Genomic DNA, 27037 nt, shown 5'->3' with positions numbered 1-27037 from the left:
CAACCCCAAATATAGCCAACCCCCAGCTTGGTTCGACCCGGACCCCCACTACTTTTGAAAGCACCTTTGTCACCCCCATCCAAAACACCTGTAGTGCCGGGCATGACCAAAACATATGGGTATGATTCGCTGGGCTTCTCGAGCACCTCGCACACCTATTCTCCACCCCAAAAAATTTACTGAGCCGTGCTCCAGTCATATGCGCCCTGTGTAATACCTTAAACTGAATCAGGCTTAGCCTGGCACACGAGGATGACGAGTTTACCCTGCTTAGGGCATCTGCCCACAGCCCCTCCTCGATCTCCTCCCCCAGCTCTTCTTCCCATTTCCCTTTTAGTTCATCTACCATAGTCTCCCCTTCGCCCCTCATTTCCCTATATATATCTGACACCTTACCATCCCCCACCCATGTCTTTGAGATCACTCTGTCCTGCACCTCTTGTGTCGGGAGCTGCAGGAATTCCCTCACCTGCTGCCTCGCAAAAGCCCTCAGTTGCATATACCTGAATGCATTCCCTTGGGGCAACCCATATTTCTCGGTCAGCGCTCCCAGACTCGCGAACTTCCCATCCACAAACAGATCTTTCAGTTGCGTTATTCCTGCTCTTTGCCACATTCCATATCCCCCATCCATTCCCCCCGGGGCAAACCTATGGTTGTTTCTTATCGGGGACCCCCCCAAGGCTCCAGTCTTTCCCCTATGCCGTCTCCACTGTCCCCAAATCTTCAGTGTAGCCACCACCACCGGGCTTGTGGTGTAGTTCCTCGGTGAGAACGGCAATGGGACTGTCACCATAGCCTGTAGGCTAGTCCCCCTACAGGACGCCCTCTCTAATCTCTTCCACGCCGCTCCCTCATCCTCTCCCATCCACTTACTCACCATTGAAATATTAGCGGCCCAATAATACTCACTTAGGCTCGGTAGTGCCAGCCCCCCCCTATCCCTGCTACGCTGTAAGAATCCCTTCCTCACTCTCGGGGTCTTCCCGGCCCACACAAAACCCATGATGCTCTTTACAATCCTTTTAAAAAAAGCCTTCGTGATCACCACCGGGAGGCACTGAAACACAAAGAGGAATCTCGGGAGGACCACCATCTTAACCGCCTGCACCCTCCCTGCCAGTGACAGGGATACCATATCCCATCTCTTAAAATCCTCCTCCATTTGTTCCACCAACTGCGTTAAATTTAACCGATGCAATGTGCCCCAATTCTTGGCTATCTGGATCCCCAGGTAACGAAAGTCCCCTGTTACCTTCCTCAACGGTAGGTCCTCTATTTCTCTCCTCTGCTCCCCTGGATGCACCACAAACAACTCACTTTTCCCCATGTTCAATTTATACCCTGAAAAATCCCCAAACTCCCCAAGTATCCGCATTATTTCTGGCATCCCCTCCGCCGGGTCTGCCACGTATAGTAGCAAATCGTCCGCATACAAAGATACCCGGTGTTCTTCTCCTCCTCTAAGTACTCCCCTCCACTTCTTGGAACCCCTCAACGCTATCGCCAGGGGCTCAATCGCCAGTGCAAACAATAATGGGGACAGAGGGCATCCCTGCCTTGTCCCTCTATGGAGCCGAAAATATGCAGATCCCCGTCCATTCGTGACCATGCTCGCCATCGGGGCCCTATACAACAGCTGCACCCATCTAACATACCCCTCTCCAAAACCAAATCTCCTCAACACCTCCCACAAATAATCCCACTCCACTCTATCAAATGCTTTCTCGGCATCCATCGCCACTACTATCTCCGTTTCCCCCTCTGTTGGGGCCATCATCATTACCCCTAACAGCCTCCGTATATTGGTGTTCAGCTGTCTCCCCTTCACAAACCCAGTTTGGGCCTCGTGGACCACCCCCGGGACACATTCCTCTATTCTCATTGCCATTACCTTGGCCAGGATCTTGGCATCTACATTTAGGAGGGAAATAGGTCTATCGGACCCGCATTGTCGCGGGTCCTTTTCCTTCTTTAAGAGAAGCGATATCATTGCTTCAGACATAGTCGGGGGCAGTTGTCCCCTTTCCTTTGCCTCATTAAAGGTCCTCGTCAATACCGGGGCGAGCAAGTCCACATATTTTCTATAGAATTCGACTGGGAATCCATCCGGTCCCGGGGCCTTTCCCGCCTGCATGCTCCTAATTCCTTTCACCACTTCTTCTACCTCGATCTGTGCTCCCAGTTTCACCCTTTCCTGCTCTTCCACCTTGGGAAATTCCAGCCGATCCAAGAAGCCCATCATTCTCTCCCTCTCATCCAGGGGTTGAGCTTCATATAATTTTATATAAAATGTCTTGAACACTCCATTCACTCTCTCCGCTCCCTGCTCCATCTCTCCTTCCTCATCCCTCACTCTCCCTATTTCCCTCGCTGCTCCCCTTTTCCTCAATTGGTGTGCCAGCAACCTGCTCGCCTTCTCCCCATATTCGTACTGTACACCCTGTGCCTTCCTCCATTGTGCCTCTGCAGTGCCCGTAGTCAGCAAGTCAAATTCTACATGTAGCCTTTGCCTTTCCCTGTACAGTCCCTCCTCCGGTGCTTCCGCATATTGTCTGTCCACCCTCAAAAGTTCTTGCAGCAACCGCTCCCGTTCCTTACTCTCCTGCTTCCCTTTATGTGCCCTTATTGATATCAGCTCCCCTCTAACCACCGCCTTCAGCGCCTCCCAGACCACTCCCACCTGGACCTCCCCATTATCATTGAGTTCCAAGTACTTTTCAATGCACCCCCTCACCCTTAGACACACCCCCTCATCTGCCATTAGTCCCATGTCCATTCTCCAGGGTGGGCGCCCTCCTGTTTCCTCCCCTATCTCCAAGTCTACCCAGTGTGGAGCGTGATCCGAAATGGTTATAGCTGTATACTCCGTTCCCCTCACCTTCGGGATCAACGCCCTTCCCAGCACAAAAAAGTCTATTCGCGAGTAGACTTTATGGACATAGGAGAAAAACGAGAACTCCTTACTCCTAGGTCTGCTAAATCTCCACGGGTCTACACCTCCCATCTGCTCCATAAAATCTTTAAGTACCTTGGCTGCTGCCGGCCTCCTTCCAGTCCTGGACTTCGACCTATCCAGCCCTGGTTCCAACACCGTATTAAAATCTCCCCCCCATTATCAGCTTTCCCATCTCTAGGTCCGGAATGCGTCCTAGCATCCGCCTCATAAAATTGGCATCATCCCAGTTCGGGGCATATACGTTTACCAAAACCACCGTCTCCCCCTGTAGTTTGCCACTCACCATCACGTATCTGCCCCCGTTATCCGCCACTATAGTCTTTGCCGACCCGTTGCTTTTCATCCGGAATTATATCGTTTGCTCTAAAGAAGTACTTCAATCCGCTCTCCATATTGGGCCCAGTCTTCCACTGCAGGGTCAAAAGAGTCCAACTTTCCGAATAAAGGCATTTTACCCGTCAGTGGATTACCCTCAATATGCGGCAGCTGCTGACGAGCAGGTTTCTTCAGGTGGTTCCGTTTTCCTCATCGCCACTGTAATAAGTCCCCGGAGGCAGAAGTCCTGTCACCAGAATTCCTTTAATTTACAAACCTAACAGCTGAACAACCATGACCATTCAGACTGCTGCTACACTGGGCGTGCAGAGGATCTGACACTCCCTGTTATATACACACAAAGGGGTTCCCTGATTGGGCCCCTAATTAGGGAACTCGTATTCTAATTGGCCAATCTCAAAGGCCTGGCCAGGTTTGGCGTGCAAAATTGGTGCTGACTTTCATTCCAGCACAGTGACATTTGTGGAACAGTTACCAAATCTGCAGCGAATCATCTGGAAATAATTTAAAGAAAATGCTGATTTACTGAGAAAAATGATCCAAAAATATGTTTTGGATTTGCTCAAGCTGTGCTGTCTGGTAGTCTGAAGGAGACTGCAGTGGTCCAGAATTAGCAATGAGCAACGTTTCCACACATTCCACAGGCATCATTCTAACTTTCTTTTAAAGGGCAGGAGGAGGTGTGTAAACCCCTCGGCTTTTCACTTACTCTTGTAAATTCTGTATGAGTAATATTGATTGTGCATTTAAAAATAGCGTTCCATGAACAGCAGCCTGGGAATCATGAACAGTATTTCTGAAAGGGTAATTTAAATTACCTTAATGTAACAAATTTATCAGATTCCAAATGTATCTGCTTTATTTCTCAATGTCTTCATCCGCACTAATACTGAGCTTGACTTTATGTTGAGTTCCACTTCCACCACCTTCGAGTCTGCCTGCTCGTGGGGTCTTCCAGTCACCCCACTGTCAATGGCTTTTCATGTTGCTCAGACCCTTCACCACTGGGAAGCCCACGGCAGGACCAGGGAATCCCGCCGGTCGGAACGGCCAGAAGATTTTGGCCTCTATATCTAGCTTTTTAATCAGGTGGCTTTCCCATTCCATAGGGACCCTTCCATCTGGAACCCAAATATATTTTGATCTCATACCACTGTCTGTCATGTGAGAGTACCTTTAAGAAATGGGTGTTTATTACTGCAGTGATGTCAGAGAGTGGGTCGAGCTGGGCTGTCTGGCAGCTTTTTACTTTCGTTTTAGGCTGTTTGCTGCAGGGTGTGTTTTAGTTTCATTTTCAGAGCTGGATAGCTGCAGTCACAGCCAGAAGGTGTATTAGAGTCTCCCTCTGTAATCTAAAGAAGGTAAATCGATCCTGGTGATTTAAAATTAATAACTGCTCTCAGGAGTGACTTTAACCTGATGTGCTTCTGTTAAAAGTTTTGTTTTTTAAGTCTCATGGATGTTAAAAGGAAAGCTTAAAGGATTACTTAGTGTCGTAGTCTTTGGGGGTTGTATTTGAATTAGTGGTTGCTAAGATGTTCACTGTATGTTTTAAAAGGTTAACTTGGGTTCTTGAATAAACATTGTTTTGTTTTAAAAAAAATACTTTTCCATTTCTGCTGTACCACACCTGTCAACTGGGCAGTGTGCTCCCCATACCACAATCTATTAAAAGCTGTGGGTCAGGTGAACTCCATGATACGCTTTGGGGTTCTCTAAACCCTGGCCCATAACAAATTGGGGGCTCGAGGGGGATAAAAGCCTATCTCTTGGATTGGCTTAGTGAACTTAAAGACAGTGAGGGGTGAGCATATTGTGGTTGATTTTCAGGTGTGGTATTCTAGTTTAAGTAGGGAGTGTGTTGTGGACAATGGCTCTTTCAGAGGCTCTGAAGGTTTTGGGGGTGGAGATGGTCACACGCAGTACCTTACGGACAGAGACTAAAAATAGACTGTTAGATTTGGCAAAAAACATTGCAGTTAACATTACCTGACAAAATACGAGAAGATGAGGTAATTATGGCGGTGGCTAGGCATGTAAAGTTGCCTGAGATACAGTTTGATGCACTGGAAATGGCAAAAAATTCAGTTACAAATTAAACAAATGGAACATGAGAAAGAATTAATGCAGCTTGAATACGAAAGGGAGAGAGAGGAAAAAGAAAGAGAGAGAGAGGAAAAAGAGAGATAAGAAAGGAAAAAAGAAAGAATAGCCCAAGCAGAACAAAAAGAAAGAGAAATGGAGATACAGATCAGGGAAAAAGATAACGGGAGAGAGTTTGAACTTCAGAAAATGACCATGAAACATGAACACAGTACGAAGTCTTACAACACCAGGTTAAAGTCCAACAGGTTTGTTTCAATGTCACTAGCTTTCGGAGCGCTGCTCCTTCCTCAGGTGAATGAAGAGGTCTGTTCCAGAAACACATATATAGACAAATTCAAAGATGCCAAACAATGCTAGGAATGCGAGCATTAGCAGGTGATTAAATCTTTACAGATCCAGAGATGGGGTAACCCCAGGTTAAAGAGGTGTGAATTGTATCAAGCCAGGACAGTTGGTAGGATTTCGCAGGCCAGATGGTGGGGGATGAATGTAATGTGACATGAATCCCAGGTCCCGGTTGAGGCCGCACTCATGTGTGCGGAACTTGGCTATAAGTTTCTGCTCGGCGATTCTGCGTTGTCGCGGGTCCTGAAGGCCGCCTTGGAGAACGCTTACCCGGAGATCAGAGGCTGAATGCCCTGAGTCCAACGCCGGCATCTCCACATCATGAAACATGAAAGTCAGTTAAAATTGGCAGACGTAAAGGGAAACATACAGCTGGATAATAGTGATGAGGATAGTGAGAAAGAGCGTCATAGTCGAAGGCTTGGTGGGAATCTATTTTAATATGCCTAAGCATTGCCAAGGTTTGACGAGAAGGAGGTAGAAGCCTTTTTCGTTTTATTTGAGAAGGTAGCGAAACAAATGAAATGGCCACAGGACATGTGGGTACAAACATAGAAAATACAGCACAGAACAGGCCCTTCGGCCCACGATGTTGTGCCGAACCTTTGTCCTAGATTAATCATAGATTAGCATTGAATTTACAGTGCAGAAGGAGGCCATTCGGCCCCCTAAGTCTGCACCGGCTCTTGGAAAGAGCACCCCACCCAAACTCAACACCTCCACCCAACACCAAGGGCAATTTTGGACACTAAGGGCAATTTATCATGGCCAATCCACCTACCCTGCACATCTTTGGACTGTGGGAGGAAACCGGAGCACCCGGAGGAAACCCACGCAGACACTGGGAGGACGTGCAGACTCCGCACAGACAGTGACCCAAGCCGGAATCGAACCTGGGACCCTGGAGCTGTGAAGCAATTGTGCTATCCACAATGCTACCGTGCTGCCCTTAAGAACAAATAAATCTACACTATATAATTTTACCGTAATCCATGTACCTATCCAATAGCTGCTTGAAGGTCCCTAATGTTTCCGACTCAACTACTTCCACAGGCAGTGCATTCCATGCCCCCACTACTCTCTGGGTAAACAACCTACCTCTGATATCCCTCCTATATCTTCTACCTTTCACCTTAAATTTATGTCCCCTTGTAATGGTTTGGTCCACCCGGGGAAAAAGTCCCTGACTGTCTACTCTATCTATTCCCCTGATCATCTTATGAACCTCTATCAAGTCGCCCCTCATCCTTCTCCGTTCTAATGAGAAAAGGCCTAGCACCATCAACCTTTCCTCGTAAGACCTACTCTCCATTCCAGGTAACATCCTGGTAAATCTTCTTTGCACCTTTTCCAAAGCTTCCACATCCTTCCTAAAATGAGGTGACCAGAACTGTACACAGTACTCCAAATGTGGCCTTACCAAAGTTTTGTACAGCTGCATCATCACCTCACGGCTCTTAAATTCAATCCCCGTTAATGAACGTGAGCACACCATAGGCCTTCTTCACAGCTCTATCCACTTGAGTGGCAACTTTCAAAGATGTATTAACGTAGACCCCAAGATCTCAAGATCTCTCTGCTCCTCCACATTGCCAAGAACTCTACCGTTAACCCTGTATTCCGCATTCATATTTGTCCTTCCAAAATGGACAACCTCACACTTTTCAGGGTTAAACTCCATCTGCCACTTCTCAGCCCAGCTCTGCATCCTATCTATGTCTCTTTGCAGCCGACAACAGCCCTCCTTACTATCCACAACTCCACCAATCTTCGTATCGTCTGCAAATTTACTGACCCACCCTTCAACTCCCTCATCCAAGTCATTAATGAAAATCACAAACAGCAGAGGACCCAGAACTGATCCCTGCGGTACGCCACTGGTAACTGGGATCCAGGCTGAATATTTGCTATCCACCACCACTCTCTGACTTCTATCGGTTAGCCAGTTCGTTATCCAACTGGCCAAAGTTCCCACTATCCCATGCCTCCTTACTTTCTGCAGAAGCCTACCATGGGGAACCTTATCAAATGCCTTACTAAAATCCATGTACACTACATCCACTGCTTTACCTTCATCCACATGCTTGGTCACCTCCTCAAAGAATTCAATAAGATTTGTAAGGCAAGACCTACCCCTCACAAATCCGTGCTGACTATCCCTAATCAAGCAGTGTCTTTCCAGATGCTCAGAAATCCTAACCTTCAGTACCCTTTCCATTACTTTGCCTACCACCGAAGTAAGACTAACTGGCCTGTAATTCCCAGGGTTATCCCTAGTCCCTTTTTTGAACAGGGGCACGACATTCGCCACTCTCCAATCCCCTGGTACCACCCCTGTTGACAGTGAGGATGAAAAGATCATTGCCAACGGCTCTGCAATTTCATCTCTTGCTTCCCATAGAATCCTTGGATATATCCCGTCAGGCCCGGGGGACTTGTCTATCCTCAAGTTTTTCAAAATGCCCAACACATCTTCCTTCCTAACAAGTATTTCCTCGAGCTTACCAGTCTGTTTCACACTGTCCTCTCCAACAATGTCGCCCCTCTCATTTGTAAATACAGAAGAAAAGTACTCGTTCAAGACCTCTCCTATTTCTTCAGACTCAATACACAATCTCTCGCTACTGTCCTTGATCGGACCTACCCTCGCTCTAGTCATTCTCATATTTCTCACATATGTGTAAAAGGCCTTGGGGTTTTCCTTGATCCTACCCGCCAAAGATTGTTCATGCCCTCGCTTAGCTCTCCTAATCCCTTTCTTCAGTTCCCTCCTGGCTATCTTGTATCCCTCCAATGCCCTGTCTGAACCTTGTTTCCTCAGCCTTACATAAGTAAAACAAAGCTGATAGGTAGGGCTAGTGAAGTGTTTGCATCACGACCGGAGGAGGTATCTGGGACGTATGAGGAGGTGAAAAAATCCATCTTAGGTGCATATGAACGAGTGCCTGAAGCTTACAGACAAAGGTTTAGAAATTTAAGGAAAGAATTTGGTCAAACATACATGGAGTTTGAAAGGATCAGAGTAATTTTGATAGGTGGATAAGGGCTTTGAAAATAAATCAAACGTATGAAGCTCTCAGAGAAATTATACTTTTGGAGGAGTTTAAAAGTTCAATTCCTGATGTAGTGAGAACTCATGTGGAAGAGCAGAGAGTTAAAACTGCGAGATTAGCAGCAGAAATGGCAGATGATTATGCATTAGTTCATAAACATAAACAGGTTTCCAACATCAGTTTCAGCCTGTGAGGGATGGAAACTGGGGACATGAGAAATATTCAAGTGGTAGAGATAAAGGTGGCCTGATGGGACATAATAAGGAGAGTGTACCTCAGATTAAAAAAGAAACCCAGGAGTGTGGAAAAGAAATGAAACATTTGAAATGTTTTGACTGTAATAAACTAAGCCATGTAAAGTCACAGTGTCGGTGGTTGAAGAAAAGCACTGGGAAGGCTGATGTGGTAAACAGGATAAGACAGTGGGGTTTGTTAAAGTGATAAAGGAAAGCCCAAATGAAGTGGAGGAGGTACAAAAGATTGTACAGCCTGATCAAGAGGTGATTGATAAGAAGGTGCCAGATCTCTTTAAAGAATTTACTTGTGCGGGTAAAGTTTACTCATGTGTATCAGGAGGAGCAGGTAAAGAAGTCACAATTTTAAGAGGTACGGGAGCTAGTCAGTCTTTAATGGTAAGAGATGAGGAGTTATGTCGTCTGGGAAGAATTTTGCCAGAAAAGGTGGTAATATGTGGAATTCAGAGTGAGAGGAGTAGTGTTCCATTATATAAGGCAAGGTTCGAAAGTCCGGTGAAGAGTGGTGAAGTGGTAGTAGGAGTAATAGAGAAACTATCTTGTCCAGGAATACAGTTTATCTTGGGTAATGGTATAGCTGGATCGCAGGTGGGAGTGATGCCTACTGTGGTTGATAAGCCAGTGGAAAATCAGACAATTGAAGTGTTGAAGGACAAATATCCTGGGATTTTTCCGGATTGTGTAGTAACAAGGTCGTAAAGTCACAAGTTAAGACAAGAGGAGAAATCAAAGAGTGAAGATGACGTTGAAGTGCAATTATCAGAAACAATTTTTGATCAGATGGTTGAAAAAGAACAAGAACAGGTGGAGGATGAGGCGGATATTTTTAGTTCAGGAAAATTGGCGGAGTTACAACAGAAAGATGTAGAAATAAAACGGATATATCAGAAAGCATATACGGAAGAGGAATCTGAGAGTATACCAGGGTGTTATTACCGTAAAAATTATGTCTTGATGAGAAAATGGAGACCTGTACATAAGCAGGCGGATGAAAAGTGGGCAGAAGTTCATCAAGTAGTATTGCCGGTAGGGTATAGAAAGGAGGTGTTGCGAGTTACACATGAGGTACCAATGGGAGGTCATTTGGGAATAAGGAAAACTCAAGCTAAAATCCAGAAACATTTTTATTGGCCTGGACTACATAAAGATGTAGTTAGATTTTGTCAATCATGTCACACATGTCTAGTGATAGGGAAACCTCAAGCAGTGATAAAACCAGCGCCCTTAATACCCATTCCAGCATTTGAGGATTCTTTCACAAGAGTCCTAATTGATTGCGTAGGACCGCTTCCTAAAATGAAAAGTGGGAATCAATATCTTTTGACGAGAATGGATGTGTCTACTAGGTTTCCAGAGGCCATTCCAGTACGTAATATTGCAGCTAAAAAGATTGTGGAGGAGTTACTTAAATTCTTTACTCGATATGGACAACCCACAGAAATACAATCGGATCAAGAATCAAATTTTACCTCAAGGTTATTCAACAAAGTTATGGATAGCTTAGGAATAAAACAATTTAAATCAATTGCATACCATCCAGAATCGCAGGGAGCGTTAGAAAGGTGGCACCAGACATTAAAGACAATGTTGAGGGCTTATTGTCACGATTATCCAGAGGATTGGGATAAAGGAATTCCATTAGTACTGTTTGCAATTAGGGATACACCTAATGAGTCAACCAAATTCAGTCCTTTTGAATAAATTTTTGGTCATGAGGTAAGAGGACTACTTAAATTGATTCAGGAAAGATTGGTGAGTGAGAAATCGGCAATTCCATTATTGGATTACGTGTCAGATTTTAGGGAACGAGTAAATAGAACAGGTGAATTGGCTAGACAATGTTTAAAACTTGCACAAAATGTGATGAAACGGGTAGTGGACAAGAAATCGAAAGTTCATAGTTTTACCAGTGGAGATAAAGTTTTAGTGTTGTTAACAGTGGTAGGTGAACTTTTAAAAGCAGGGTTTTGTGGACCGTATCAGATTGAAAGGAATTTAAGTGAGGTGAATTATGTGGTAAAAACGCCGGATATATGGAAAACTCACCGAGTGTGTCATGTGAATATGTTTAAAAGGTACTTTGAAAGGGAAGGAGAGAAAAAGGAGGTTTTAATAATTCTAACTCAAAGTGACGAACCAAATCTAGATGACTGTCAATTTTACATATCTCAAATTAAATTGGAAAACGAGTATGTTCTTAAAAATTGGGATAAATTGTTGAGTTACCTTCCAGAGGAAAAATGGACTGCCCTGAAAGAGTTATTGGTATCACGTGGGCAAGTTTGTAGAGATAAACTGGGAAGTACTAAAATGGCTACAGATGATTTTGATGTGGGAAATGCTGTTCCAATCAAACAACATCCATACAGACTTAACCCTTTAAAATTGGCACAGGTTAACAAAGAGATTGAGAGTATGCTTAAAAATGGCAGAATTGAAGTGGTTTGCAGCCAATGGAGCTCACCCATAGTGATGGTACCTAAACCAGACGGCACCCAACAGTTGTGTGTGGACCAAAGAAAGGTTAATGCAGTTACAAGAACGGACTCTTATCCTATCCCACGTTTGGAGGATTGCATTGAGAAAGTGGGACAATCAGCTTTTATTTCCAAACTGGATTTACTTAAAGGTTACTGGCAGGTACCTTTATCCGAAAGGGTGAAGGAGATTTCAGCATTTGTGACTCCAGATGGTATATACCAATTCAAAGTTATACCATTTGGCATGAAAATCGCCCCAGTCACATTTCAACGGTTAACTAACAAAGTTGTTTCAGGATTACCCAATTGTGTGTTATACATCGACGATCTGGTAATTTTCAGCCATACATGGAAAGAACATTTAAAACATCTGATGGAGTTATTTGATTGACTTCAGGAGGCGCGTTTGGTTATAAACCTAGCCAAAAGTGAATTTGGAAAAGCCCAGGTCACTTTTCTTGGCCATACAATCGGACCGGGTCATATGGTCACACGGGATGTGAAGACAACAGTTATTGAGGAGTTTTCAATACCCTCGAGACAAAGGGAAGTAAGGCGATTTCGTGGCATGAGTGGATTTGATCGAACATTTGTGCAAATGTTTTGTAACGTGATTGCTCCACTGATGGACTTGCTGAAGAAACGTCGAACATTTCAATGGACAGCGGACTTTCAACAGGCATTTGACTGCCTGGAAGCTGTGATAATCAATGCTCCTGTGTTGGAGAATTGCAAGGGACTCAGATTGAACTAAAGTATCTGACTTTAAAGAGAAATGCCGAGTCGTAGAGAAATGGACGGATCGTGCAGAGACCTTCTTGTTCAAAGAGACTGTCAATCCAGAAGGATTTCAATTGGAGGAAGAAAAACAAAATGGACTATATTATTATACCAGTTTGCGTGTGTTTTTTGAAACGATAAAGTATATTTACTGGGCGGAATTCTGCCCCCCCACGCCGGGTGGGAGAATCGCCCGGGCGCCGCGTGAGTCCCGACATGCCGTCCTGACGCCTGCATGCGATTCTCCCCCCCCCTCAAACCGGCGCGGCGCGAATCACGGCTGGCCACTGGGAGAATCGCCGCTTGCCGTTGGTAATGGGCGAGTGGCGATTCTCCGGCCCGGATGGGCCGAGGGGCCTGCCCAACACGACAGGTTCCCGCTGGCGCCATCCACACCTGGTCGCTGCCGGCGGGAACAGCGCGGGAACGCTGGGGGGGCCCACCGATCGGCGGGCTGGCCTCTCTGAAGGAGGACCTCCTTTCCTCCGCTGCCCTGCAAGATCAATCCGCCATCTTCTTGCGGGGCGGCCGCGGGAGGACGGCAACCGCGCATGCGTGGGTGATGTCATTTACGCGGCGCCGGTTGTGTCATTTACGCGGCGCCACTTTCACGCGGCGCCAAGGCCCAGCGCGTGTAAATGACGTGGCTCCGCTCCTGGCCCCCCGGGGGCGGGAGAATAAGGGGCTGGGAATGGCCTCCGACGCCGGAGTGAAACACTCCGGTTTTCACTCCGGCGTCGGGACTTAATCTCCCGATGGGAGAATTGCGCTCACTGTGTGCATTTCTTAAAGGGTGGTGAATACGTGAAAAATGAAACCATCTTGAAGTTGATGGTTTATTTTTTTTTCTTGGAGGGAGGTGTCGTGTGAGAGTACCTTTAAGAAATGGGTGTTTATAAATGGGTATGTATATAAATATCTGTAGTGAGAATACCTTTAAGAAATGGTTGTTTATTACTGCAGTGATGTCAGAGAGTGGGTGGAGCTGGGCTGTCTGTCAGCTTTTTACTTTCATTTTAGGCTGTTTGCTGCAGGTTTCGGTTATAGTTTTGGTTTCAGAGCTGGATAGCTGCAGTCACAGCCAGAAGGTGTATTCGAACCTCTCTCTGTAATCTAAAGAATGTAAGTCGATCCTGGTGGTTTAAAACTAATAACTGCTCTCAGTAGTGACTTTAACCTGATGTGCTTCCGTTAAAAGTTTTGTTTTTTAAGTCTTATGGATGTTAAAAGGAAAGCTTAAAGGATTACTTAGTGTTGTAGTCTTTGGAGGTTGTATTTGAATTAATGGTTGCTAAGATGTTCACTATGTTTTAAAAAGGTTAACTTGAGTTCATAGAATAAACATTGTTTTGTTTTTTAAAAAGTACTTTTCCATTTCTGCTGTACCACACCTGTAGAGTGGGCCGTGTGCTCCCCATGCCACAATCTATTAAAAGTTGTGGGTCAGGTGAACTCCATGATACACTTTGGGGTTCTCTAAACCCTGGCCCATAACACCACAAATTGTTTGCTCTACTCTAACTTCACTGAACATGCAGCACTCTGTGCTTTATCAATCCAACCCTGGCACCATTATCAAAACAGGAGCACTATTGCAATATAGCATTAAAGATCATTATCCCGTTGTGGTGAAATCTCTCCTGGACCAAGACCACACTGCAGAACGTCAAGCTGCAATTTCCTGATCAATTACAGCCATCATCTCCTCTTGACACCTCTTTCTCCCTATCCTGTCCACCACCATGACCGTGTAAATCATGATTCAGCAACACACATAGCCCACTTCTCCCTGGATTCACTGCACAACTGTCCTGGTAGACCAGGTGACTCTTGGCCCACTGAACTTATTTTCTGCTATCTTTGCTCTATCACTCTATTTCTCCCCCTTTTCCAATCCCAGCCACCAATATCTACAACATCTGCTGACAATCTCTGCTACATTAATAAATGGAATGGAAATCAGACTGGATTGCTCACTGTTATAGAACCTTTCTGCCACCTGGGGCAGAGGTGGTAAAGGTGAAAACGTATCTATTGACCTGTCTGTTCTTTCCATTGATATTGTCTGACCGGAGTGCAACATTTTCTGTTTCTGATTGATTTACAGTGGAATTTAAGGTTGTAAACATTCTTCTTTCTCTTTGTATGACAGCTTGCCTTCTGATGTTACAATGGCAATCTTTGCGGTCGGAGCCCAGAGTACAGAAGGATGGGACTTTCTATTTGAGAAATACAGAAACTCGCTCTTCAATTCTGAGAAGAGCAAGATAAGCGTTGCCTTAACAATCAGCAAAAATACAGAGAAACTTCAATGGTAAATTATGTTGGGTATTTCAAATTCAAATAGTTATTTCCTTAAATGAAGGCAACTTAACTTGTGTTAGTTATGTACAATACGCCTCCTCTGTAGTAGCAGGGTTTAGTGAAAATCATAAATTCTCCAGGCAAATGTTGTTATTGCAGACTTGTTATATGGTAATTAACAGGATAATGGACTATCATCTTCTGTACACTGGTATGCTTCTGTTTGTCACTTGTTTTATTATTATTCCTGCTCCAATAATCTTCCTGTCAATCCAGTTGTCTCTAGTTTTGTTTTTCTCAGTACTGTCAAGTGTTTTAACTGTTCTCTCTTCCAAATTAACTATTCAAAGGTCAAGGCTGTGATTTAGTGACCACATTAGCCACGGACACAATTCCGGTAATGGCTGTTAAATCTCGTGAGATGCCGAAATCGCGATTCTCGACGGCGAGATTTCGGTTTGCGATCTTTCCAGCCCCCTCTCCGACGATGCAATCAGGTTCACGCCCAGGAAGGGTGGGAGCCTGATTTGCATGCATTACCATCTTATTAGCGGGTGTCACGCACATTGTCCGCACTCTTTGTATCTTCCCACCCAGCCTCTTGAAAACCGGAAATCTGGCACCATGACCTCTGAGAGGGAGGTTGGATATGATCGCACATGTCACCATTAACAACCCAGGAGTCCAAATGGAGACAGGGCACCTGACAACACAGGGTGGAGACACACATACACACCAAGAAAAGGGTAGCTGTTGGGGGTCTGTAAGCCCATTTGCGGGGGTTTGTAATGGAGACAGGGGTTTGTGAGGTCAGGGGTGTCCAGGAGGTCTGAGGGAGGAGGGGAGCTGTGAGATGGAGGGCTGTGAGTTCGGGGAGGAATCTTGTTCTGTGTCATACAGCCTGGCCAGCTGGGCTGGGGGATGGGTGCACTCATAACAATGCTTTTTTTAGCCTCCTACTTGTGGGGGAGTGCTGGTTGCAGCTAAGGATTTACTGTCCATTGATTGTGGAGGGATGACAGCAATGAGCTCCCTGATGGCTGCTGTTTAAGTTACCAGGGTGCCTATTAGCACAACCTAGCACTGAGGGTGGAAGCAATTATGCCCAGTTAGTAAACTGAGATTTATGCTTGTGACACTGTTTGGTCCTTGGAGCTCCCCACAGTGGTACACCCAAGGCTGAACTTCAGCTTTCGGTAAGACGGCTAGCAGACATACTGCCTCAGAAACAAGGGCCAAGGTGTTCTCCATCCCCCAGGCCTCCCAGCTCCTGCATTAGCAGTACCATTGGATCCCCCGCACCCTCTTCCTAATACACATCTCACTATCTGACCAGGAAACCCATGTCTCTCCTGAAAGAGCCTTCACTGGACCCAGGCACACGGGCAGGAGGGCTAGGGACTCCCTCATCACAACCCAGTTCCAGGAGGTCCAGGATTAGGGAGAACAATCAAGTGACCCTTCAGGACATGGCCCCTCTCTGCTGGGGGATGGGGGTGGGGTTCTCATGAGGGCTAACAACTCAGGGAGCTGGTGATTGGGAGTCCCCAAATGCTAGCTGCCCATTCAATGCAAGAGGATGATGAAGACCTGCAGTGAGGAAAGGGCTGTAATGCTCTGCAAAAATAGTGGGCTGGATTCTCCACAGCCCTGCGCCAAAATTGCATTTGGCGCAGGGGTGGAGAATCGACGTCCATGACCGAATCGCGCCCGGCGCCGCTCTGGCGATTCTCCGGGTCCCGGAGAATCGCTCGCCGAGAATAACACCGCGCGGTTGGGGGGCCATTGCCAGAGGCCCTCCCAGCGATACTCCGCTCCCGACTGGCCGATTTCCCGACGGCGTGGTTCTAACCACGTATGACCGGTCGGGACTCTCGTGCGGCGGGATTCAGTCTGTGGCCGCCCTGGTGGGGGGCGGAGGGATCCAACACCGGGGGGTGCCTTATGGGCGGCTGGGGTAGTGATCGGGCTGTTCTGATGAAGAGGCGTGGGACTTATCGAGGGGGACTTTGGTTCTTTGTGATGGTCCGCGGTCCGAGTCCACCATGGCGCTCGGCGCGGTCGCTAGAGGCCGCCACCCTGCGCATTGCGCGGACGCGGAACCGGCAGTGCGAGGGCCCATATCCGCAGCCAAAATTGTGAGCTTCACGACGGGTCCCTGCTAGCCCCCTGCAGGTAAGTGAATTGCTCTTTATTTTTTGCAGCAAGCTGGGGAGTGAAACGCCAGTGTTTTTACGCCGGCGTGGGGACATAGCCCCATTTTTGGAGAATCCAGCCCAGTGCAAATGTCTGACTCCTGTCTGGCTGATGGCAGCTCGCAGACTCCCTGTGGATTGGGTCATTTGAGAGTGATGATGGTAAGGCTCAGTCAGCTCTCCTGATGCTGTCTCAGGGGGGTTCGATGTATCACTACAGAGTCCTGTCAATACGAGGGAAAGACATGCACTGAGATGTCATTGTCACAATGAGGGGATGGAGGCGGCGTTGTAAGTCTGACTGTGTCCCGAACTTTAGATGTGCCATTGCTGTCACCAATTAATGGATATCAGGTGGACTAAAAATGGTTAACCAGAGTGAGTTTTAAGACATTGTGAGATCAAATATATACAAAGATCTGTGCTCTACATTCCGAAGTGCCTAACATCACCTGCGCCCAAGCTGTGTGGCTACAATTTCCTAACCCTTCTAACCCCACCGCTATGTCTAGGTGTCTCCCGAGGTTCCACATCTGAGGCTGAGGTGACCTGCTGTCTGCCACACCCTGCTGCCTGAGATGACCTTGGCAGGTGTCCTCTGGATGGCAGGGACCTGGAAGGCCCAGGCCTACTTGCGGGTGGCACAGATGGGCTGGTTTAGCACACTGGGCTAAATCGCTGGCTTTGAAAGCAGACCAAGGCAGGTCAGCAGCACGGTTCAATTCCCGTACCAGCCTCCCCGAACAGGCGCTGGAATGTGGCGACTAGGGGCTTTTCACAGTAACTTCATTGAAGCCTACTCGTGACAATAAGCGATTTTCATTTCATTTCATGTTGTGGTACCGCCCTGTTCTGTCTGCTGGGCCATAGGTGCCTTACTCTCGGAAAGGATAAGTCAGATGGACTGGACATTCCCAGCGTCTCCTGCCCACCTGCAGGTAAATGGTTGTCCTCCCCTACTCCATAACATCCAACATCCATGTCGGCATCCTCCATGAACTTTGTAGCTGACTTTCTAGATGCCATCCTCTGGACTAGACTTTGAGCAAGTGCCCTGGGGCCATTTAAATGCAGTACCCCTTGATTGAACTTCAGATGAGCCTGGGGCGGGTGAATCATGCGCATTACGCCCCGGGCATGGCATTATTCCCTTAAAAACATTTTTTTCACGTGTCTAACAACTCTGGTTTCGACTGCGCCGATGGAACTACCAGGTTTTCGTGCCAAAAATCACACTTAGCCTTGGGAGTGGCACAGTGGTTAGCACTGCTACCTCACAGCGTGAGGCACCCGAGTTCCATTCCAACCTTGGGTGACTGTGTGGAGTTTGTACTTTCTCCCGTGTCTGCGTGGGTTTCCTCCGGGTGCTCCGGTTTCCTCCCACAGTCCAAAGATGTGCAGGTTATGTGGGTTGGCCAAGCTAAATTGCCCCTTAGTGTCCAAAAAAAGGTTAGGTGGGGTATGGGGATAGTGCTGGGACGGGGGACTGGGTGGTGTGCTCCTTCAGAGGGTCGATGAAGACTCGATGGGCTGAATGGCCTCCTTCTGCACTGTATGGATTGGATCCCATGATTCCGCCCAACACCTATTCTAATTGACTCATAGCAAAGAACATAAACAACTTAACAAATGAACTAAAATTGAGAGGTTCAACAGTTAAGGAACATGATACACTTAGTAAGACAACAATTAAAGATGTAGGGAAGAGAAGGTGATTAGAAATTGAATGTATTTTGTCAGCATTGCAGATGATTAGGAATATGATCCATAAATTGGCAAATTAAATGAAATAAATAAGATAAAAACTTCTGATGAATTTGCCAGGAAAACATGCCAATTCTTTAGGACTGGGCTATGTAAGAACATTGGAATCAGTACCCAGCAAGCATATTCCCCAAGAGTACCAGATGAATCCTTGAAACATTTCACCTTAACCTCGTGTCAAGAAATTATGTCTAGAGTTTAACAATATCTAAAATGTGATTACTTAACTACATACACCAGACAGATCCGATTATCGTAAAATATACACTAGTGTACCATGAGGACAAACTACTGAATGAATTAACCCTTCATTATCAGTAAAGAACTTGGTTAACAAGTCATCACCTACCATTGTTAACTTTAGAATGATAGTTAACACATAAAACATGAGGATACAAATAATTATTAGGTTGGATTAATCAATAAATAAGAGGTGAAAAAGTCAGTTTAGGCATGTCACAGAAACACAGGGTTAATTGATTTACATTTGAGATCACTGATTGTGATGGATGTAAATTCATGAGATTAATTTAGGATTAAAATCCTTAGGCAGCTGATGGATTAATAACACTAGAAACACTCGATAGACAAACTGTGAAAAAGCTGGAAGATTGTGGGGTAGAGATTTGGCTCTAGATGCAATTAAGAATCTGGACAAAAATTGCACCAGTTTTCTGACTTGAATATTGTGCTCATGTTTCCTCTCAACCTTCTTTGCATATCATTCAATCTACAATTTGTATGATCCAACACAGCTGGACAGTGCTTTAGTATGTAATTATTTTTATTTTCTCTCATTTAAAATTTCTTTGGATATTTTTGAGTCAACAAAATATTGACAGCTCAGTACATTAGTACAGCTGAAATTGGGTATATCCTAAAAGATAATAGTCTGATGTCTCTATAGCTGCTACTTGTTTCTTTTGGATTTGGACCAGGTGGTTTAAATATGGTCATCCCTGATCTCCAGTAGACTTGTACAAATTAAACTCTTGTATCTGGGGTATAACCATATGATCTCAACTTCTGTAACCTTTATGTCTTTATGTCAGGCATACCCATTTTACAAAGGATCGTGTCTATTTTATTTAGGGATTTTAGGGTTGGATTTTAACTTTGTGCAATTGTTTAAAACACATAATAGTGAATTGGCAGCTTATTTCATGGCCAGAATTTTCTGGCCATTCGCAGGTGGCAGGATTCTCTGGTTCCGCTGGCATGGACTGGCTTCAATGGGAAATCCCATTGGCGATAGGTGGGAGTAGAGAATCCCGCATCCAGCGAATGGCACGCCAAATTTTCTGTCCTCGCTAGCAGCAGTAGTGGGGCAGACTGGTAATGGAGAATCCCGGCCCATATCTCTCCCAATTTTTATTTCTACTGGAATCCAAAGAGATATAAAGTGGCTGCTGTTTTGAGAACGCCTGTTTTACACTAAACACAAAGTCTAAATGTACAATGTTTTGAGTGGTCTTTTAATACAATGACTACACAAAACATTTAGAACTAAACTGAGAATGAATATTGACAACATTTGTATCGAAAACACATTACATACTCTTTTCCAAAGTAACCTCCATTTTGTTGGTCAATTTAGGTGATTCTTACTGGAGTATTCAGCCTTTTTTGGTGTCAATCACTTCATACAGCTCTGTTGGGATCTCTGATAATTCCTTCTCTTCTCTTCTAACCAGGCTAATGGATCAAGGTTTGAAAGGTGACATTGTCAAAACACAAGATCTGCCTTCTATTGTTATATCAGTAAGCAAAAATCCAACAGGATATCATCTTGCTTGGGAATTTTTGATGAAGAACTGGGACAAGCTAATAGAAAAGTAAGTATTATTACACAAGTTTCAACCCAATCAGTCCATGTCGGCGATTATGCCGAGTCTCCTCCCATCGTTCATCATCTAACAGTACCAATGTAACCCTCTTTTCCCTTCTTATTTGGGCGTTTATCTAGCTTCCTCATAAATGCAACTCTACTGTTCGCTTCAACTACTTCCTGTGATCGAAAGTTCCAACAATAACAATACAATAGTAGAAAATTGCCCTTTTTTCAGTTAATATTCAATATAATATTTTATCACAATATTGCCAGAAAGAGAGACATGTTTCCAATGCTCTGATCTTGCCCTCGTCACACTTTTCTCCTGTTTTGATAACTTGTTATAATGGTTTAAAATTTGGCATTTGTTCCAATGAGTGTAAGTCCAAAATCTTCGGCAACAATTTTGGCAACTTTTTTTCAGCAATTATAAAATATTCAGTGTTAATAAGTTGAATGTTTTATGTGTTTTATACTGATATGTGAAAACAGTATGTTAAGGTGGCTTATTTCATTCTCCTGCTGCTAAAATTTCATTCAATTTGATGGGGAATGCGAGTCTGAGGAGCATCTTTTGTTCAAAGCTATCCCCCTCAAAGAAAATGATACTCTCACGAGCCAGTTTTAATTTAGTGAGAATTATGTTTATTTGAACACCATCATGGTGACGGGTAGCATTTTACCTCTTTGCAGAAAAATAAAAGTTGAGGCACTTACTTGGGTATCTTGGGTTGCCCTCTTCTGAACAGCTGGGAATGGAAGCAGCAAATTGCTTTTGACCTGCCCAAGACCTGCCTTACCTTGGGAAACCAGACTGGAAATGCCAAAGGCGGATAATTTTTGGTGGAATGTTCATTTTCTTTAAAAAAAAAATTTCGAGTGCCCAATTCATTTTTTCCAAATAAGGGGCAATTTGCATGGCCAATTCACCTACCCTGCACATCTTTGGGTTGTGGGGGTGAAACCCACGCAAACACGGGGCGAATGTGAAAACTCCACACGGACAGTGACCCAGGGCCGGGATTCAAACCTGGGACCTCGGCACCGTGATATACACTCAGTATAGTTCTAACCACCGTGCTGCTCTGGAAATATCATTTTTTGCTATTAAAGAAGGAATGCTCTGAACAAAAGACAATTCAGTACTTATAAACTTTGCTTCTTTTGCAAATTAACAATGCTGTTCTTTTCAAAGCCACTAGATGGCAACCTGTGACAGTAGAAGCTCCCAGACTGGAGAGGGCAGGGAAAGGATTGTAGGACATGTCCCACCTACATACGAACATAAGAATTAGGAGCAGGAGTAGGCCACTCAGCCCATCGAGCCTGTTTTGTCATTCATTACGATCATGCCTGATCTGATTGTAACTTCAACACCACATTCCTGCTTACCTCCGTTAACCTTTCACCCCTTTGTTAATAGAAAATCTATCTATCTCTGTCTTAAAAATATTCAAGGACTTTTTTCAACCCCCTTTTCAGGGAGAGAGTTCCAGAGACTCACATCCCTCTGACAGAAATAATTTCTCCTCATCTCCATCTTAAATGAGCGAACACTTATTTTTAAACAGTGACCCTCGTTCTAGATTCTCCAACAAGAGGAAACACACTCTCCGCATCCAAGCTGTCAAGACCCCTTAGGATCTTAAAGGTTTAGATCAAGTCGCTTCTTACTCTTCCAAACTCCAGTGGATACAAATCTAATCTCTCCAACCTTTCATCGTAAGACAACTCACCCATTTCTGGTATTATTCTAGTAAGCCTTCTCTGAACTGCTTCTAATGCATTTATATCTTTCCTTAAATAAAGTGACCAATATTATACACAATACTTCAGATGTGGTCTTACTAGTGTCCTGTACAACCAAAGCACAACCTCCTAGTATTGTATTCAATTCCCTTCACAATAAACAATTACATTCTATTATCTCTCCTAATAACTTGCAGTCCTTATCTACTTGCTTTTCATGATTGATGCACTAGGACACCTGGATACCTGACAAAAAGGTATCTGTTTATTTTGCCAGATGTCTCCCTTCCCTTTGTGTCCCAGCTCAGGTTTTCCACCCACTCTGTCTTTGTGATTTTTTTGTATGCAGAGCAAGATCTACTACAAACTACTTTTATTCTAACTTTGTAGTTTTGGTCCAAGCACTAACTGCATGGTAATTATCCAAAAATGTAAAACCAGGAAAACTTGTCCGAACTGATCTTGTCTACCTTAAACTGAAATTCCAGTATTACTAAGCCAGTTTTACCAATTTTTACTGAAATTAAAAAAATGTGAACTGTTTCTCCTTCCCATGGAGACAGCAACCCAGCTCTCCTCCAACCCAGACAGCAGATATCTACACTGCTCAATGTAGAAAATGAATAAGCTATGTACATGGTTGGGGATTTTGGAGTAAGTTTGCTGTGTACGCTAGTGCCACAGTCCCTCACCTATAGGTGCTCCTGGCCTGTAGGTGGTTACAGATTTCTCATCCTTTTACTCCCATGGCATGAACATCACCTGCCCTGATCTCCAGGGCTTCAGGACTATTTGCTGGTAGGAAACCAGCTGTTAACATTTTAAAATGCTCGGAGCACCCATTTCTTCTGCAAAAGCTCTCCACAGATATATTGTAAAACACCATCAGTGCTTAAAAAAGTAAGCAGTCAGTTTCCTAAGGATAAAGAGCTTCGGAGGTGGTGAGCCAAAAGGTGATGAAGGGGAAAGGTTGTAAAGAGGGTCGAGAAGGATATGGGATGAGTAATGAATTGAGAAATAGTGAGAGGGGTGAGGGGCTTCCGTAAAGGCAGGGGAAGAAAACTAAGAGGCGAAGGGACAGCGTCGAAGGAAAGAGAGAGGAAGACAGTGAGGGTAGGCAAGGGCAATGTACGGGCCTTAAAAGGAAAATGGTTGGAAGGGAGATGAGGAAATGAATCTAGAGGCAAGAAACATAGGGGGGAAAGGGAAAGGATATAGCATGAGAAGGCGAAAGAAGGAAGTGAAAGAGGATGGTTAAAATGGAGTTATGACCTTTGGTGTAAGGAAGCAACAACAGCAAGAAATTATGTATGCTGCCATCGCCATGAAAGGCAGCACAGAGGGGTAAAGGAGACGGTGCATTTCCCTGAGGAAGATTAATACTTCTTGAGGAATATTGATCTCATGCATTTCGTTGTCATCAGAAATGAGGGAGAGGCAAGTAGAATGAGACAGGTTGAGAAGTATGTGGTGCTGGGTGGGAAAAGGAGGAAGGGAGAGATACAAGTTCAGACAAAGACAGAAAAGTTCAGGACTACAAGGCTAGACAAAACGTTTTGGCACAAGAAGGGCTAGCAGTTCAGGCACATGGCAAACTATGATAGACAAATGTCCCAAAGGGTACAAAGTTGGTGGAGTCGCTGCACCATGTATCCAAAGACAACTTTGATGGGTCTGAAACATTTTGAAAGTCAAGTAATTTGAATGTAGCCGGTGAGCAATGAATGGACTATTCCTTACAGCCTGCTAGTCTGGGAGAGTGAGGCAGGTGACTGACAATCTGGAGAGATATTGAGAATGAGCTGACAATGGGTCATTTTGTGCAGTGAACACCAGGGGTTCATTTCCTCTATAGCTCAATCAACTTTCCAGCAAGAAATTGGCGGATAACAATTGAAAATGATCCCCATGGATTCACATCAATGAGTAGCAAAGAAGGAAGCCACTTGACTCACTATGTCTGTACCTGTTCTTTGCTGGAGTAATGCCACTGACTGGTCACTTCCTGTCCCCCAACTTGGCCCCAAGTGACATCCTAAATTGATGACCTCTTATCACTGACATCTCAATCAGAAATAATTTATGTTTCTTTACAACTTTTCTGAAACCTAAATGTTATGGGGACAGACTAGCAACAGGCTACTTTAATGAGATAAAGGGGGCGATGCTCCGGCCTCGCAGCTCTCTCGCTCGAGTGAAATGAGGCCGGTGAACAGCAGGAGAGGCAGAAAGCGAGAACTGTGCCATGCGCCAAACAGTTTGCGATGCAACCAGTAATCAGGTACTCGCCATAGCGATTAATAATCCTTTTGAAAAACGTGAACCTGGTGGAAGGGCTTCTGTGGGGAGCCGAGGAAGTGAGTAGCCATCTTTGCTCACAGGCAAAGAGCCCAGGGACGCTGGGCTTGCTCTCTGAGTGCTCGACAGGTGGTGGGGGGGGGGTGCGGGGGGGGGGGGGGGGGGGGGGGGGGGGAGAGAGAGAGAGAGAGAGAGAGAGAGAGAGAGAGAGAGAGAAAGAGTGGAGTTCCATTTGCTCACGAGGGATGGGGCCTGGTGAATCGCCCGCACCTTTTGCCCCACTGGATGGAAGCCTCTGCTGTCCACCCGGTAGCTGAGATACTAGACCTCTGGCATGTGGAAAATGCGCTCCTCCCTCTGGAGTCGGACCCCAGCCCGAGCAAACCGCTCAAGGACCTCGGTTAGGTTCTCCACGTGTTCCTGATGTCAGGTACCAGTGAGGAGAGTGCAGTCCAGGTTGACAGCCACCCTTGGCAACCCTCGCAAGATGTTCTCCATAACCCTCTGGGATATTGCACAAGCCGAGGAGACTCCGAACGGCAACTGTGTATATTCGTGCAGTTCCCGATGGGCATTGATCGTCACATATTTCCGGGAACTGGGCTCGAGCACCAGCTGCAAGTACACGTGGCTCATTTCCAGCTTAGCGAAGTGCAGCCTTATCGGAGAGTTCCCCGCTGAGACCTTCAATCTACCCAGATAGGTGTCAGATAGTGGGGCGTTTCTCTGTGTTCCGAGCACAGGGACCACATCCCATGTGTTTCAACTTTTGCTAACTGTAGCAAAGAGATAAAGAGGGACAGTCAAAGTGATAAATGTAAAATAGGAAAGAGAGAAAACACAAGTGCAAAGTTAGAGAGACAAAAACCATATAAACACAGAGGAATATATGTGTAAGGAGGCAGAGAAGAGAATTGTCGCCAGGTAAAGAACAGGAATCGGTGTTGGCCATTCACTATTGTTTGAGTAGAGCCTTTCATGATGCTGTGTCTTTTTAAAAGGTGTAATTAACTATTTTGCTCCTGAGTTTTCAGATTTTCTTCCAATAAATTAGAGGTGCCTATTCCAGATTTGGCTGCAACATTTTGTTTGCCATGGCAGTTCTTTATCTTGTTAATCCCATTCCCCGCATCCCCTTTCCTCATATGCCTTACATGAGAGCACCTATCTCAATTATCCAGTTGTTCTGTCTGGAAGAGGAAATTTTAAAAAACAATTCTGGTCAAATAATGAGAGAAGATGATAATCTTTTGTTTAAAATCGCAGGAGCATGTTTGGTGATAGAAGGCAGCAAGGGTGGATCGAAAACTAACTGATGCTGGCTGAAATCCATGGTTCATCTCCTGACTGGAGAAGGATTTAGTCAGGCATGGATTCTGTTAGGGGAAAAAACCATAAAACAGTTGCAGAAACAGATAGTCTACTCTACAGCATTGTTCTTTTTGAATTAGATAATACATTGTTGTTGGATTGAAGATGCACTGTTGTTTGCCTTGAAACATTGCAGACTCACCTGGTTTATGTAAGACGCAAAGAATCTTTTCATGGAATGCTGCCATTATTTATTTAATTTAATCCTTAGGTTTGAACTGGGATCACCTTCCATTGCATATACTGTGACTGGCATTACATCTCAATATTCAACAAGGCTTAAGCTTCAAGAGGTGGGTGACATTAGAAAGCCAAATATACTAGCTATGTTACTTTTCTTTTATAAATGATATGTCTTTGAATATATGGTGAAAAGCAACTCTATATAAAACAGAATAGCATTTATGTTGGTTACTTTTTTAAAATGTTCCTGTCTTACACTATCTTTCTTACATATTAGAAAGCATTGTAACCAACCAGCAATGCAAAGTCAAAACTGTGGTTCTGTCAAAGTCCAAAGTCTTTCTTCTAATTTTCCACCTCATTATCTGAATCTCTGTCCGCTGCTGCTGGCTGCTGTAGGTCACCAGATGGACAATAGATGAAATCTAGCACCTTACTTAAGAGTAATTTTACATTTGGGAGAATCTCTCCCTCACTCATATATACTCTTCTTCTTACATTCATGTGTTAAGAATGGTGACTTGGGCAACGTTTGGGAGAGGTGCTGATAAATATGGAAGTATAAGATGACAATTGTCCCTCATGACTGAGGGTGATTTGCATCCACTCTGGTTCGATCTAAAATAGCTGATAAGTCCAATGCATGATCTCCAGACTCTGCCAGCTGTGGGTCAGATGGTGCTTGAAGAGTTTGGGCGATGGGTTGTTTGGAAGTTTGTGCACTCCCTCTGACACCTCGAATGCCTCTGCACGTTCCCAGTGAAGTCGCTCAGTGTGTTTGATACCCTTCCCAATGAAATTAAGGGTGACGCGGTAGCACAGTGGTTAGCACTGCTACCTCACAGCACCAGGGATCTGGGTGTAATTCTGGCCTTGGGTGAGTGTGTAGTTTGCACATTCTCCCCCTGTCTGTGTGGGTTTCCACCGAGTGTTCCAGTTTCCTCTCACAGTCCAAAGATGTGCAGGTTAGATGAATTGGCTGTGCTAAATTGCCCCTTCGTGTCTAAGGATGTGCAGGTTAGATGGGAT

At 45.0% G+C, this 27037-nt stretch overlaps 1 protein-coding gene across 1 annotated transcript in view; it reads left to right on the top strand.

Annotated features, from left to right (window-relative positions):
* Positions 1–27037, top strand: part of erap1b (endoplasmic reticulum aminopeptidase 1b) — a 135835-nt gene that overhangs the window by 95691 nt on the left and 13107 nt on the right. The window contains exons 16-18 of the mRNA XM_072516342.1: positions 14466–14627; positions 20271–20411; positions 26037–26118. Coding sequence (XP_072372443.1) covers positions 14466–14627; positions 20271–20411; positions 26037–26118 — 385 coding nt within the window. The remainder of the gene's footprint in view (positions 1–14465; positions 14628–20270; positions 20412–26036; positions 26119–27037) is intronic.

This window comes from Scyliorhinus torazame, chromosome 9 (assembly GCF_047496885.1).
Source record: "Scyliorhinus torazame isolate Kashiwa2021f chromosome 9, sScyTor2.1, whole genome shotgun sequence".
Lineage (NCBI taxonomy): Eukaryota > Metazoa > Chordata > Chondrichthyes > Carcharhiniformes > Scyliorhinidae > Scyliorhinus > Scyliorhinus torazame.
The sequence above is the reverse complement of the archived record's forward strand: the minus strand, read 5'-3'. Positions and strand labels throughout refer to the sequence as shown.